The sequence below is a fragment of the Lepidochelys kempii genome, chromosome 5 (assembly GCF_965140265.1).
Source record: "Lepidochelys kempii isolate rLepKem1 chromosome 5, rLepKem1.hap2, whole genome shotgun sequence".
NCBI lineage: Eukaryota > Metazoa > Chordata > Testudines > Cheloniidae > Lepidochelys > Lepidochelys kempii.
The window spans coordinates 48,508,554-48,525,241 of record NC_133260.1 but is presented as its reverse complement, the minus strand read 5'-3'; the positions used below and the strand labels follow the sequence as shown (position 1 = coordinate 48,525,241).

Here is a 16,688-nt window from a genome sequence, read left to right as displayed (position 1 = left end):
ATTTTACTGAGCATTGCATATATTTATTTATCAAAATAAGGGAAATGTGCACATATTGTGTTTATTAAAGTGACAAATCACAGTACTTCTAAGAGCTGGGTATACTGCATGTAACTGTGTTGCTAATTTATCTTCATAGTAATCCCAATGCACCTTTATACTGTTGATCATTCTTGTGCTTCTTCCTAAGCAACTAATTCAGTTTATGTTAAAAGGTGCCAAATTATTAGGTGGTTTTGTCACAAGGGACTTAAATAAAGACCATCATATCCATTTCTCTTGTGACCTTAGCCAGAGAAAGTCTGATACTCCTTATTTCTGTTTTACGAAACTGGGTGGATCTCTGCTTCAATCACACAGGAGCCTGTCTGGTTATTCAAACACATGGAAATGTAACCATTTTGATCAGTAATTCTCAGCTTTGATTTATTTATTCAGCTGTAAGCTCCATGGGTGTGACTGATATTCCACACTGCTGAGCAACTGACTGATGATATGATTGAAAAGCTTTTATATACAATCACCTGCGTCTTTTTTTCATTCCTTTTCCCTATGAACAAGAAGAACGTTTTCCCTAGTTCACATTTCTTTTAATGAGGCTCTGTTGATCTTTGCAGGACTCAAATTTAGTTAGTTTACAAGACATGTGGCTATATTCATCTTGGGTTTACACTGGTGTCCGCTAGTGCAAACCTAATCACTGAGCCCCAGCTATGAAAATTACACTAGGAGTGGTTTCAATGTTGGAAAACAGCTATAACTTCCTTTTGGGGGGAATAGAGTGATCACAGAGGGTCAGATCTGCCCAAAAAATAGACAGCACCAGCTGGGAAGGCCACATGTCAAGTGAGGCCAGGATATGCACTTTTTAAGTACATTCCCTCAGGAGCATCTGCCAGCTTGGTTCCTATGAATCTACAGCAACAAACTAAAGCTGATCTGCACCAGTAGAAATCCTGAGGTGGTAGGAGGTCTGCACCATCAGGTATCCTCTTTTGAAATTAATCAGTCCTGGGCACAAGAGGGCAAAGGTAATTTCCAAGGCACTTCCAAGTGCCATCACTTATGAATCTGCCCCATCATTTCCCCTAACACATTTTTTATTTTTTGCCATAAAATGTTTTGGGTCCCTACAACTATAATTGCACTGGAATGAAATGCTGCATTCATTTGTGCATATACATGCGTAGTTCTTCTTGCCTATGGAGAGGCTCCAAAACAACCATGTCCAGTCATGAATAAGAGATCCTTGTCAATAATATTGGACTTGAGTTATTGAGCACTGTGTGACTATTGCTTGCTGTTGTTCTTGTTGCTGTTCAGATATTCATGTTTTTTATGGCTAGCCTGATTTGTTCAAACTGAAAAGGTAATATTTCCATACCTCCAAATAGCTTGTTTCACTTTTTTATCATCTGGTATATTGCAGATATGACTGAAAGTACCCTGAAAGGTATGTATACCAAAAGTTGAGACCCCCCTACTTTAAAAGTCTTGAATTAAGTACTATCCTAGAACCGTACTCTCAAATTGTATTTTCCAGAAGGATGTATGAAAGTATATTACTTTGCAATACACTAGAGTAATGATTGCATACATTAGAGCAATAATGAAAATTGAACTTGAATTCACATCTACCTTCATCTTTTGGGTTTCTTACTTCAAACAGTGACAGTTTTTCCTGCTTCTTTTCTATATCTTGTAATGTGGCAATGATGGACTCATGCTATCAAATACAAACATTGTTAACTTTATTGTTACAGAGGTATAGACAAGGTTTTGTATACTGAACCTAAGCAAACTGAACCTAAATTTTATGGCAATATTCCTGACTTCCACAGTATACTGGCATGGTTGATTCATTTAAATAAAGAAAACATAGGTTTATAATTAAATATGAAAATGAATCAGTATGAAACTAGTACAGCAGCCCATGTGGTTTATTTTGATATTAAATTCACTCTATCTGATCTTTCTCCACATTTTACACTTTTGTTATGCCAAAGATTTTTGTATTGAGAAGCCTAACTGCGACGCAGAAGGGCAAAGCTGAAGATTTTGACAGCCGGGAAAAGGACAGCTGGGGTTTCTGGCACTTGTAGAAAAGAGGGAGGCAGTTGAGATAAGCACATTAGCTGAGCGCGTCTGTTAAAATGATCAGCAGTGGAATAATTAACGTTGATATTTAGAACCATTTTCCAGGCTTTTTTGCAGATTTGGGAACAGAACACTGCACCGGTTTACATTTGGTTAATGTTTTCAAGGTTTCCTGTGCAACCATATGGGATAGAACTTTTTTTTAATGAACGTTTTGTTTCTGCAGCACAATATGGGTGTTTTCAGCAATGGAATGCATGGGGCTCTAGGTATAAATAGTTTAAAAAAGGCATTTCCATCACCTCTAGTGCTGTGATTTAAGGTGCCACAGACTCATATGTATCAATGAGAGTTTTACTTTCGCAGGGCCAATGTTCAAATATTCCAGCTTTGTTTTAAACCAAAATAACCTTTCATCTCTCTCCAATTAACTTGATTGCCAAGTCATTGCTTCTCAAAAGGGCCACTTTGGAAATGCTGGTGAGAGACTTCATGGATCCTGGCATTTTCCATCCATATGAACAATATGAATATGAATGTAGCCTGCTAATTGTACAGGAAGTATAGATGCACAGAAATCATGAACAGAAACAGATGGAGATAGATTGCACAAACTGAATTTATCTTTACTTTCTTCATGCTTAGCTTCATAACATGCTGCTGCTCTCAGCATCCACTTCAGGGATTATTACTTTATCTAACCACATGGTGTAATTACATTATTCAATCAATGGATGACCATGTACAGAACAGAAATGTCCTGCACTGTAAAGCAATCTTTAAAAAACTCAACATCTATACTTACTGTGCCACATTTTTCTCTGGTCATATCATGGTGCAAAACCAATGGAACATCAGCCTTTTTACAGCAATCATAACAAGTATGAGTTGGTCTTCTTGACCTAGAAGGACCTATATCTTTTCCCCCCACAATTAAGAAAACAAACATAATTTTAAAATAATGATGGAAATATATGTATAAAACCAATAGAATAGAATAGACGCCAATTGTACAAATTACCAAGAGTAAAAAGCCGACCATGATATAAATAAAAAATTGTATATGCAGATGAGATCAAATCAAATTAGTCCAATACTGTTCCGGAGACTGTACTTAAGTCTAAGACCCACTAAAACATTATTCCAATACTGAATGCAAAAACGACAAGGTTTATGTGAGGGAAATACAGAAAACCAACAAAATTTAAGGGACCAAATACATCCTTTTTATAACCCCACTGACTTGACCAGGAAAGAATTTGTGCCATACATTCTACTGTCTTAACGATATAGATAAATAACCATCAAGGATATAAAAAGAAAAGGAGGACTTGTGGCACCTTAGAGACTAACCAATTTATTAGAGCATAAGCTTTCGTGAGCTACGGCTAGCTCACGAAAGCTTATGCTCTAATAAATTGGTTAGTCTCTAAGGTGCCACAAGTCCTCCTTTTCTTTTTGCGAATACAGACTAACACGGCTGCTACTCTGAAACCCATCAAGGATATACTACTACTAGAAAATGCCTGTCCCTGACATGAAAACAATAAAGCAAACTTGCAGCATGTTTGAGACGAGGATGTAAATCTGTGATTAACATTATGAAATAGCTAACGTACCAGTAACCTCCGTTGTTTCATAAGCAACTTCACTCTCAGTAGCACCATAAGACTTAAGCAATTCCTTCATTTTATCATTGCATGCTTCATCCAAAGCATTTTTCCCATACTTGTCCTTCTCATTAGGGTTTGCTCCATGATGTAACAGAATATTGACTGCCTACAATATAGTTCTTAATTATTATTATCATCGTAGTAGCCCCTAAAATGTGCTAAATGCTGTGCAGACAAATAAGATGACACAGTTCCTGTTCTGATGAGTTAACACTTTAACAGGACAAAGAAACATATGAACAGAGGGGGAGAGATACAGCAATTTAGCTTGCAAGTATCTTTGGCATTTATTTACTTAGTTCTATGTCTTATACTTTTAATTTGTTTATTACATATATGACCAATTCATAATTGCTTGTTTAGTTTGTCATCTTCATAGTGTTACTGTATGCAACACATTCCCATGTTGCTACAGAACATCATACATCAGTTCCAAATTAACAGAATCTGGTAAATGTCAAATAACCATTTTGGATAAATATAAACAAGATACAGAAAATAAGTGGACTTTTGTTTCTCAGTGGTATGTGATGGTGACTTCGGCCCCAATTCTACAAACACTTATTCACATGCCTAATTTTAAATACATGACTAGTCCCATTGAAGTTAATGGGACTATTTAAGTATTTAAAGCTAAGCTGTATGTGTTTGCACATGTAGGCCTTACCTGCTAAAAATTTTCAGATTTACGACTCTTATTTCCCTGCCTGAATCTTCCTGCTCCACCATTCATGCCAGTGGAATCATCTCCTTCATTTTTATTTTCTGTCACAGAGAAGATGAAAGAGATGGAAAACCTGCTCTTTTGACTAATTGGAGGAAGGGTGTGTATGTTTGAACCAATCTGGCATCATCTACCCAGCTTTAACTTAATGGAAGTCCCTATGCAAAACAGCATGGACTTTTAAGTGTCCTCTATATGGCACCCTTCCATGGCAAATACACAGGAATATTCTCATTTAGATTAATACTGTCATCACTAACTTACAAAGACAACTATTTTGGACCTTCAAACTATCTCACATGGAGGTGAAGTGAGCGTTAAAAGGGAAATATGTTGCTATGGGGGATGGAATGCCCCAGGGCAACTGCAGAAGGTATGAACCTCAGTGCAGATGCTCTGGTCCTTCTCAGATACCTCAGATTCCCCCTAAAGGATCAAGTCATCCATGAGTTGCTCTCCTGGCAAGCAAACCTCTGATCCTCTCTCTTCCTCCCTGATTGCATCCTACCTTAGAAACTCTGGACCTGTAAAATTGCTGGAAAGTTCTGAGTATCTCTCGTCCTCCCACAGCTTTTCATTTAGGAAGAAAAAATAAGGTACTTTGTTTATTTGTAATAACAATTTTCTCTTACTACCTTGTTAGTACATTTCTTTGCTGAAATGTGAGGGTGTCAAGAAACAGAAACCACCTGGCCATAAGCTAAACTTCTCAAGGTAGGGTCTCCTTTTTATGGGAACCTCTCCCAGCATTCTTTTCTGGTAGCTGGTGCTTTACATTTTGCAAGTACAACCAGCTACTACCATTAAGGGCAGATCTAGACTAGAAACTTGCATTGGTGCAGCTGCACCACTTAGTGCTTCTGGTGAAGACGCTTTAAACCGACAGGAGAGAGCTCTCCTATCAGCTTAATAACTTCATCTCCATGTCTACGCTAGCATTTAGGTCAGTATAACTACGTCAGTCATGGGTGTTGATTATTCACACCCCTGAGCAACACAGTTATACCGAAGTAATTCTATAGTGTAGACCAGGGCAATTGGCTAACTGGAAGGTGGCTTCAGCTTGATGCATCTCTCTCCCTTCCAGCTGGTAAGTATTCCTAATATGTTTTCAACTTTCTCTTGACATTGACGAGAAGCTGGCACAATCTCACATTAATTCTTACAACAAAACTGCAATTAAGACATATTTCTTCAAAGATTAATTGAAACACTTTTTAACAAACTGTTTATGATCCAAAATCATTAACACAAAAAAATGGAGATGTCAAAATTAAAAATGAATGCATTTTAAAAACACTGGGTTTGACTCTTTGTTCACTTACATCTGTTTTAACCTGATATAACCTCATTAACTTCAGTGGAGCTACTCCTCACTTACCCCATTGTGAGAGCAAAATCAGGCCCACCATCTGATTTTGAAAGGAATTTAAAGGTATTTAGGCACTTACCTCCCCTTGAAATCAGTGGAGTTAGGCACATGAATTCCTTTAAATATGTGACCCGCATTATTTAAAAATCACTTATTTCTTTACTTACTGGCAAAGACCTGCATTTCAGGCCTACAGGGTTCTGTATCTTCTTACGACAAAATTCTGTCCTCTGATATGTATGTTCAATTCCCAATATTTCAATGAGAGTTATACATGCACATCCCAAAGCAGAATTTGGTTCTTACAATTAACATCAACAGTACATAAAGTAGCAGAAGAAATACAGCTACATGCTCTGATTTAGATGTTCATATTGTCATTGTTTGTTGCAGAAGAGACACAATGCTGGACTTCACAGAATCATAGAATATCAAGGTTGGAAGGGACCTCAGGAGGTCACCTAATCCAACTCTCTGCTCAAAGCAGGACCTAATCCCCAACTAAATCATCCCAGCCTGGGCTTTGTCAAGCCTGACCTTAAAAACCTCTAAGGAAGGAGATTCCACCACCTCCCTAGGTAACCCACTCCAGTGCTTCACCATCCTCCTAGTGAAAAAGTTTTTCCTAATATTCAACCTAAACCTCCCCCACTGCAACTTGAGACCATTACTTCTTGTTCTATCATCTGATATCACTGAGAACAGTCTAGATCCATCCTCTTTGGAACCCCCTTTCAGGTAGTTGAGAGCAGCTATCAAATCCCCCCTCATTCTTCTCTTCTGCAGACTAAACAATCCCAGTTCCCTCAGCCTCTCCTTATAAGTCCAGTCCCCTAATCATTTTTGTTGCCCTCCACTGGATGCTTTCCAATTATTTCACATCCTTCTTGTAGTGTGGAGCCCAAAACTGGACACAGTACTCCAGATGAGGCCTCACCAGTGCTGAATATAGGGGAATGATCACGTCCCTCAATCTGCTGGCAATGCTCCTACTTATACGACCCAAAATGTCATTAGCCTTCTTGGCAACAAGGGCACACTGTTGACTCATATCCAGCTTCTTGTCCACTGTCACCCCTAGGTCCTTTTCTGCAGAACTGCTGCCTGGCCACTTGGTCCCTAGTCTGTAGCAGTGCACGGGATTCTTTCGTCCTAAGTGCAGGACTGCAATTGTCCTTGTTGAACCTCATCAGATTTCTTTTGGCCCTCTAATTTGTCTAGGGCCCTCTGTATCCTATCCTGACCCTCCAGCGTATCTACCACTCCTCACAGTTTAGTGTCATCGGCAAACTTGCTGAGGGTGCAATCCATGCCATCCTCCAGATCATTAATGAAGATATTGAACAAAACTGGCCCAAGACCGACCCTTGGGGCACTCTGCTTGATACAGCTGCCAACTAGATATGGAGCCATTGATCACTACCCGTTGAGCCCGATGATCTAGCCAGCTTTCTATCCACCTTATAGTCCATTCAACCAGCGCATACATCTCTAACTTGCTAGCAAGAATACTGTGGGAGACTGTATCAAAAGCTTCACTAAAGTCAAGGAATAACACATCCACTGCTTTCCCCTCATCCACAGAGCCAGTTTTCTCATCATAGAAGGCAATTAGGTTAGTCAGGCAGACTTCAATTTTGACGGGTTAAAAAATTAGGTTTTTATTTATTTTTAATGCAAATCTACATATGTATTCTATTAATAATTTTGGATTCAGTTATTTAAACCATCATTTTCATTTGCATGCGCAAATTGTGGTATTTGTATGCCCATAATTGAAAATCAGGCCCAGGCATGGTAATGTGAGTAGAATCGTACCTTGAAATAATTGCCAGAAACTGCATCATGTATTGGTAAAGTCCCATCCAGGCTTTTGCTATTAACATCAGCACCAGCTTTTAGTAACTCTAAGATCACCTCTGTAAATCCCCTGTTGGAAGCTTCATGAATTGCTGTCCAGCCTAGTAAAACCAGATCAAAATTTAGATTCTGATTCTGATGTCTAAAACCCACACCGGTCACAGACAATTATACACTTTTTTGTATTCAGTCCAGTAACTGTCAGACTTCTTTGTTTATAATAAATCTGAAACAAAGAATTGCCCTGAAACACTGGGGCAATTTTTCCCTGTTGTAACTCAGTTGACTTCAAAGATAAATTTATTCCAATACTGGCTAAAGAAATGTGCTATTTGCTTTTTAAATCATATTATCAGAAATAATAATAGCATAGAAACTGCAGATTAGAAATATCAGAAATCAAAAGCATAAATACTGACAATCCAATTTCTAGCACTGGTGGCATCATGTGATATCAAACTTTAAACCAGCCCTGGATCCAGAATGGATTACTAGCCATCCCTGGGGCTAAGGCTTGTGTAATTTAGGAGGAAATTCTACATTTAGGAGGAAAAGAAGGAAACGTCTACCTTGTAATTTAATTTTTTTAAAAATGGAACTGCCTGAAGTGGCTCAAAGGTTGAGAACTTGATTCTGCATTTATGCATGTGGATAACTTTACTTATGAGTAACGCCACTGCATTCACAAGCCAAGTGGGCAAAGTGAAGGGGAGGTACGTGATAAATGTGCATCACGTGTCCACAATTTATCACATACCTAAGCAATTTATTACATGGATGTTGTGACACTACACTCCATATTCATCCTAGTAATATTATTATGAGATGATTATGGCATAATTGTAATGTATTTTGTACAAAATAGGTCATATAAGGTATCATTGGAAAAGTTATGATTTGCTGAATACGATTATCCTATTTATATGCATGTGTCATTTTTGTATCATTTTTGTATCTGAAGTTCTGAATATTGACTATGTATCTGTATTTCACATGTAGTCACACCTGGGTGACACCCACAAGGCAAAAATGCTTCCAGTCTAGATAGCCGACTGTGAAGGGCCTATTCAAGGTAATGGGCCATTAGGAAAAACTTAGGAGAAGCTTATCCACCACCTGGTGAGTCTTCCTGAGAACACTCCAGACAGCCTGTAAGTAATGGCTGCTATGACTCAGCCACATGACACGGAATTCCATCTTGGATACCAGTGTTTTTCCACAAACTGAATTTGGGACAAAGGGTTCCAGCCGTATGCTAAAGCTATATAAGGCAGGGAGTGACATTGTCTGTTGTTCATTCCCCATACAAGAGGACTCCTGAAAACACCTGAGGAACAAAGACTGAACTGGAGGAAGAGCTGGACCCAGGCTAAAGGGATTTCTAGCTTGCGTATGGAACCCTGGGAAACCCAAATTGCAAAGCAAATGCAGCTTGTGCCTTAAGAATCTGCAAGCCTGCTTGTATCAACAGTCAGGGTGAGATTGTTAATTCGAATCCTATCCTTCTAGTATGTTAAGCTTAGTTTGAGATTTTGTTTATTTACTAGGTAATCTGCTTTGATCTGTTTGCTATCACTTATAATCACTTAAAATCTATCATTTTGTAGTTAATGAATTTATTTTATGTTTTAATCTAAACCAGTAGGTTTGGAGTGAAGTGTTTGGGAATCTTAGCTCAAGGGGCAGGGACTGTTCCATTTCTTCTCCACATCGGGAGGTGTGTGTGTGTGTGAACTCTATGAGTTTACGCTGTACAGTATACTGTGCGGCGCAAGACGGTATAATTTTGGGTTTATACTCCAGTGGGGTGGTGCATGCCTGGGGGCTGGGGGTAAGCTTGGCTGTAGTCTCTCTATTGTTGGTTCATAGAGTGGCTGGTCAGAGAGCCTGCATGTAACTGCACCTTGGCATGTCCCTACCTGTGTGAGTGCTGGTGGCAGTGTAGGACTGGGAGTGGGTCTGCAGCTTGTCACAGCAGCACAGTGTGAGAGAGAGCCCAGGCCGCTGAATCAGAGGGCTCAGTGGTACCCCAGTTCCAGGTGGCACCCTGAGGGGTACCCACCACAGATTACACCACAGTATGTGATCTGGGTGTATATGCATCCACACACACATTCATACAAGTGTGTATATAAATATATATACACAATTGTCTGATGCACTGGTCAATATACTGCACATTATTGTCAAAAGATTCATATGTATCATTTGAAAGACTGCAAATACAAATTCAAAGATAACAATGACATAACAAAGTAATCTTTCTAACTAACCTTGTTCAATAAAGTAGGTACCAATAAGTTATTTTCTAAAACATCTTGGTTACATTCTTTCAAGAGTTTAAAAAAAAAGTTGAGTTTCTTAATTGCCATCAAACTGAATCACTAGAGGATCACCAAAGAAGTAATTTTAAAACATCCAAACCTGCATTATCCTTTAGATTTACACATAGTCCAGATGCTATAAGAGTTTTCACTAAAGATAAATCTCCTTTTTTAGCAGCCAGGTGCAGGCGACTTTCCCCTTTGGCATTTCTTTTTTTTATCCCAGCTCTTATAATATAGGTAGACTGAGCAGATACAGCTGCTACCTCTTCTTTGCTTGATAGTGAAGATTCTAAAGACATATTGAACACCACAATTTCTCATTAGAAAACTGGGCCAAGCTTCTGATCTCACTTCAAACAGCATACCTCTATGCAATTCTATTGTCTTAATTATTATTACTTGACAGCACCAAAAATATAATACAGATCGAGTACACCTGGATTGTGGTCCAAAGAGTTTACAATCCACTACCAGACAACTTGCAATAAGGATGCAACTGGGTAAAGATGGAGGGAGACGATTACATAGTTATTCAGCACAACTACGTGGTATAGCAACAAGAAGGTCAGCATATTTCTTCACAGACTTCTTCTCAGTTACCAGGAATGACTTCAGAAGATATTACTACTTGCTGGGACTTCATCTCCTCTAGACAGAAATGGGAGGAAGCTGCATAGGGTTAGGTACTGAGAGGAGGAGCAACTGACAGTTTCTCCTGATAACACTGTGTGATGGTCTATACTATTATGTTCACCACTTTTACAAGACTATGATAATCTGCTGAACATTGTCCTGGTAAAGTATGTGTATTAACATTGTATGTAAAGTTTTAATTTTCTACTGCAGAACATTGCTGTAACATGTTTCAGAGTTAGATAGGCAGGCCCAAACTTTTCAGCGACAAAGACACAGTAGCATCCCCAGCCAGGTATCAGCATAATCAATTGGACAATCGCCTAATTAAATGACCATTCCTTGGCAGGAAAAAGGGTGTGAGCCAGGACTTTACATATTGGCAAAAACACAGTGGGGGAGTTTCTGTGTAAACAGTTTGCCTGTCACCTGAACCCCAGCTGGAGATAAACATAAAAAAGGGGAGAACTAAGGGTATAAGAATGGAGGACACAAACAACACAAATTACCTCTCTCATCCCCATCTCTACTTATGACTGCTACAATGCTTGAAAGACAAAGAAAGCATCATTGAACTGGGGGAGAGGTGGTTCTGGCTGGAAGGCTTTTCAGCCAATACAGACTGCTATAAACATGGGGTGAGACAAAACCTTTTTGCTTTTAAGTTCACTTGGTTTGTTAAATTAAGTATTAGCTTGCGTTTTCCTCTTCTATTTCTTTTGTAACCAATCCTTTTATGCACCGTTGCTTGTAATCACTTAAAATCTATCTTTCTATAGTTAATAGACATATCTTATTGTTGTATCTTAACCAGTGTGTTTGGATTAAAGTGTGCGGGGAAACTCCATTTGAGATAAGAAGGTTGGTGCATATCATTTTCCACTGATGAAATGACATACTTTATAGTGTAGTGTACTGAGCAGTACAAGGCACACGTTTCTGGGGGACAAGACTGGGATTAGGAATCTGCTGTATTCTTCTGCAGTGTAATTTACGAGGGGCTAACTAGTAGCACTCAATACTGTGCAGCTGGGAGCAAGTTACATGCTGGAGGCTGTGTGTTAACTGGCCAGGAGTGGCTGTTCACCAGTAAATCAGTGTAAAAGGCATCCTATAGAGAACTGAGGAAAGACAGCTATTCAGCAGTCTAGATTGTACCTTGGGGAATGGCACACTTCGCTGTCAGACAATGAAACCAGGCATAGGTATGTCACCAAAACTAAAGCCATCTGCTTGAAATTTCTCATATGTGGTCCTTGGTCAAAGGATTTCACATTCTATAAAGACAGGTTTCAGAGTAACAGCCGTGTTAGTCTGTATTCGCAAAAAGAAAAGGAGTACTTGTGGCACCTTAGAGACTAACAAATTTATTTGAGCATAAGCTTTCGTGAGCTACAGCTCACTTCATCGGATGCATACTGTGGAAAGTGTAGAAGATCTTTTATACACACAAAGCATGAAAAAATACCTCCCCCCACCCCACTCTTCTGCTGGCAATAGCTTATCTAAAGTGATCACTCTCCTTACAATGTGTATGATAATCAAGTTGGGCCATTTTCAGCACAAATCCAGGTTTTCTCACCCCCCTGCTCCCCCCACACAAACCCACTCTCCTGCTGGTAATAGCTTATCTAAAGTGACCACTCTCCTTACAATGTGTATGATAATCAAGGTGGGCCATTTGTTAAACCCTGGATTTGTGCTGGAAATAACACAAATGAAGTGAGCTGTAGCTCATGAAAGCTTATGCTCAAATAAACTGGTTAGTCTCTAAGGTGCCACAAGTACTCCTTTTCTTTTTTTAAAAGAATCCAAGTGTTCCTGTTAAGTATCAAAAAGAAAAGGAGTATTTGTGGCACCTTAGAGACTAACCAATTTATTTGAGCATAAGCTTTCGTGAGCTACGTGTTAGTCTCTAAGGTGCCACAAGTACTCCTTTGCTTTCAGTTACACCACTGGAAATCTGGAATAACTTCACTGAAGTCAAGGAAATTATTATAAATTTACATTTACAATGTACTCTAACCTGTTTAAAAAGATGCTTTTCTGATCATACAAATCCAGGGCATAATACACTAAAAGAATCCAGGTTTCAGAGTAACAGCCGTGTTAGTCTGTATTCGCAAAAAGAAAAGGAATACTTGTGGCACCTTAGAGACTAACCAATTTATTTGAGCATAAGCTTTCGTGAGCTACAGCTCACTTTATCGGATGTATTCAGTGGAAAATACAGTGGGGAGATTTATATACACAGAGAACATGAAACAAGCTATTAGCTATTATCAGCAGGAGAGTGGGGTGGGAGGAGGTATTGTTTCATGGTCTCTGTGTATATAATGTCTTCTGCAGTTTCCACAGTATGCATCCGATGAAGTGAGCTGATGCTCACGAAAGCTCATGCTCAAATAAATTGGTTAGTCTCTAAGGTGCCACAAGTACTCCTTTTCTTTTAACATGAAACAATGGGTGTTACCATACACACTGTAACAAGCTCACTTGGTAACACCCATTGTTTCATGTTATCTATGTATATAAATCTCCCCACTGTATTTTCCACTGAATACATCCGATGAAGTGAGCTGTAGCTCACGAAAGCTTATGCTCAAATAAATTGGTTAGTCTCTAAGGTGCCACAAGTACTCCTTTTCTTTTTGCGAATACAGACTAACACGGCTGTTACTCTGAAACCTGGATTCTTTTAGTGTATTATGCCCTGGATTTGTATGATCAGAAAAGCATCTTTTTAAACAGGTTAGAGTACATTGTAAATGTAAATTTATAATAATTTCCTTGACTTCAGTGAAGTTATTCCAGATTTCCAGTGGTGTAACTGAAAGCAAAGGAGTACTTGTGGCACCTTAGAGACTAACACGTAGCTCACGAAAGCTTATGCTCAAATAAATTGGTTAGTCTCTAAGGTGCCACAAATACTCCTTTTCTTTTTGCAAATACAGACTAACACGGCTGTTACTCTGTAACTGAAAGCAAAATTCGATACATTGTCTTTACATGCTACCTATAAGATGCTGTATAATAGTAGTATGAAACACACAGATTTCACTTTGTGCAAATTATAGTATACCTTTCATACTATGTATAGTGATGGAGAAAACATATTCCATTTGAATAGGAAGTAAAACCTACATTATAGAATTATAGGACTGGAAGGGACCTTGAGAGGTGATCTACTCCAGTCCATAGACTCTTGGCAGGGCTAAGTATTATCTAGACCATCCCTGACAGGTCTTTGTCTAACCTGCTCTTAAAAATCTCCAATGATGGAGATTCCACCACCTCCCTAGGCAATTTATTCCAGTGCTTAACCAGCCTGACAGTTAGGAAGTTTTTCCTAATGTCCAACCTAAACCTCCTTTCCAAGCTCTCCAGAAAATAAGCTTTGCCCATCTGAGATGCCAAAATTAGATGTCAATCACAGTAGATTTTGAAGAGGTTCAAACTATGGCGATGTTTACTCTGCTGGGCTCCTTGGCTTTGGCTCCCTCTACATGGGGTCCAACTAGATGCAGAGGCTCTGCTGATCCCTTCAATTTTTGCTTCTCCTCAGCAAATCCTCAGTTCCCTGCATTCCTAGAGATAGCCTCCTCCTTGATAGAGGAAAAAAAATAAGTGGTATTCTCTCAAGTGCCACCTGATCATGGTGCCAAAATGAGTTGTAACTCACAGCAGATTAGCAATATTGACATTTAAATGATCATTCTAAGTATCTGAGTTAACACCCATTAGAGATGGATAGGGGCAATACACACATCTCCCTGCGCTATTGTTTCTCACTCTTTGCAAACTCAGGTACATATCATTGTATCAGCTGAACTTGATTCACATTATCTTTGCAGCCTTAAAGGCTAGGGAATTACTTTTTCATAATGAAAGCTGAGATTCTGGAGCACACAATGGCAGCTTGTATCATCATGTACCCCTTCAACTCAACCCTTTGTTTTCTTTGAGATAATGTACTGTATTTTAGCCTAAAAGCTTCTGGCTCTGAAATCCCAAATCAATCATCTGTTCTCCAGTTCCTGCTTCTTCCTTAAACTCCTGGGACTGGAGGATGTCCAAGGGAGTCTTTAGAGAGGTAGACAAAGAAACCCAACAACAGCCCATTAAGCTAATGACTCTTAGCAACTGGCTGCAAATGAACACAAATAATAGCAAAGTTTTACAGTGCAGTTGTCATGCACAACAGTCTGCTGCAGTTTCCACGATATGCATCTGAGGAAGTGAGCTGTAGCTCACGAAAGCTTATGCTCTAATAAATTGGTTAGTCTCTAAGGTGCCACAAGTCCTCCTTTTCTTTTTGCGAATACAGACTAAGACGGCTGTTACTCTGAAACCAGTCTTCTTTATGTTTGCTAAAAAAACATTTGCAGCAGCACAATGAGGAACTGTTAGATTACTCTAAAGAACAATGATTCTCTCTGGAGTGCATCCTCAGGTGGGTTGTGGGTGGGAAAGGACAGGAACTTGGCAAATACAGCATCCAATTTGTTGCATGATTTTTTGGTTTGTTTTTTATGTAAATATTTTTGTGTGTGACTCAGTATTAAAATCCTATCAAACATAAAAATCAGATTTAAAAATCAAAAATGCAACTGGGTGGTATCCATACTTTAAACAAATATTCAAAACCTCAGCACTGACCTGTTAACTGTTTAGTGAGAAACATGTGACTTTTGTGACAGACCAAACTATACGAAGAGAGTTTAGCAATTTTCACCTAATTCTATGTAAGCCAAAAAGGAATGGGAAGGGCCTAATGAGTGATGTACTATAGATGGGTGAAGAGGATACTCATACTGACCACTGCATATATGACAATGTAGGAAGAACAAGTTTCTGTTCAGGAACAGAAAGGGTCAGAAAGTCCACGGGGGTGTGGAAGAGATAAGGTAAGGAAAAAAATAGCCATCCATGATGGACAACAAAGTTGATGAATGAGGAAGAAGAGCAAGCCAAGAAACATCAGCTCTCGTCCCCTAACGCCCCTACTCTACTTGCGCTATATTGATGACATCTTCATCATCTGGACCCGTGGAAAAGAAGCCCTTGAGGAATTCCACCATGATTTCAACAATTTCCATCCCACCATCAACCTCAGCCTGGTCCAGTCCACACAAGAGATCCACTTCCTGGACACTACAGTGCTAATAAACGATGGTCACATAAACACCACCCTATACCGGAAACCTACTGACCGCTATTCCTACCTACATGCCTCCAGCTTTCACCCTGACCACACCACACGATCCATTATCTACAGCCAAGCTCTGTGATACAACCGCATTTGCTCCAACCCCTCAGACAGAGACAAACACCTATAAGATCTCTATCAAGCATTCTTACAACTACAATACCCACCTGCAGAAGTGAAGAAACAGACTGATAGAGCCAGAAGAGTTCCCAGAAGTCACCTACTACAGGACAGGCCTAACAAAGAAAATAACAGAACGCCACTAGCCGTCACCTTCAGCCCCCAACTAAAACCCCTCCAACGCATTATTAAAGATCTACAACCTATCCTGAAGAATGACCCAACACTCTCACAAATCCTGGGAGACAGGCCAGTCCTTGCCTACAGACAGCCCCCCAACCTGAAGCAAATACTCACCAGCAACCACATACCACACAACAGAACCACTAACCCAGGAACCTATCCTTGCAACAAAGCCCGTTGCCAACTGTGCCCACATATCTATTCAGGGGACACCATCACAGGGCCTAATAACATCAGCCACACTATCAGAGGCTTGTTCACCTGCACATCTACCAATGTGATATATGCCATCATGTGCCAGCAATGCCCCTCTGCCATGTACATTGGTCAAACTGGACAGTCTCTATGTAAAAGAATAAATGGACACAAATCAGACGTCAAGAATTATAACATTTATAAACCAGTCGGAGAACACTTCAATCTCTCTGGTCACGCGATTACGGACATGAAAGTTGCAATTTTTTTGAAAAAAAAACTTCAAATCCAGACT

General features: G+C 39.4%; 1 protein-coding gene across 1 annotated transcript in view; it reads right to left on the bottom strand.

Annotated features, from left to right (window-relative positions):
* ANKRD31 (ankyrin repeat domain 31) overlaps window positions 1-16,688 on the bottom strand; it is a 112,406-nt gene that overhangs the window by 38,669 nt on the left and 57,049 nt on the right. The window contains exons 17-20 of the mRNA XM_073346095.1: window positions 10,151-10,278; window positions 7,685-7,827; window positions 3,724-3,876; window positions 1,639-1,726 (exon numbers count right to left, since the gene is read on the bottom strand). Of these exons, the coding sequence (XP_073202196.1) occupies window positions 1,639-1,726; window positions 3,724-3,876; window positions 7,685-7,827; window positions 10,151-10,278 (512 nt within the window). The remainder of the gene's footprint in view (window positions 1-1,638; window positions 1,727-3,723; window positions 3,877-7,684; window positions 7,828-10,150; window positions 10,279-16,688) is intronic.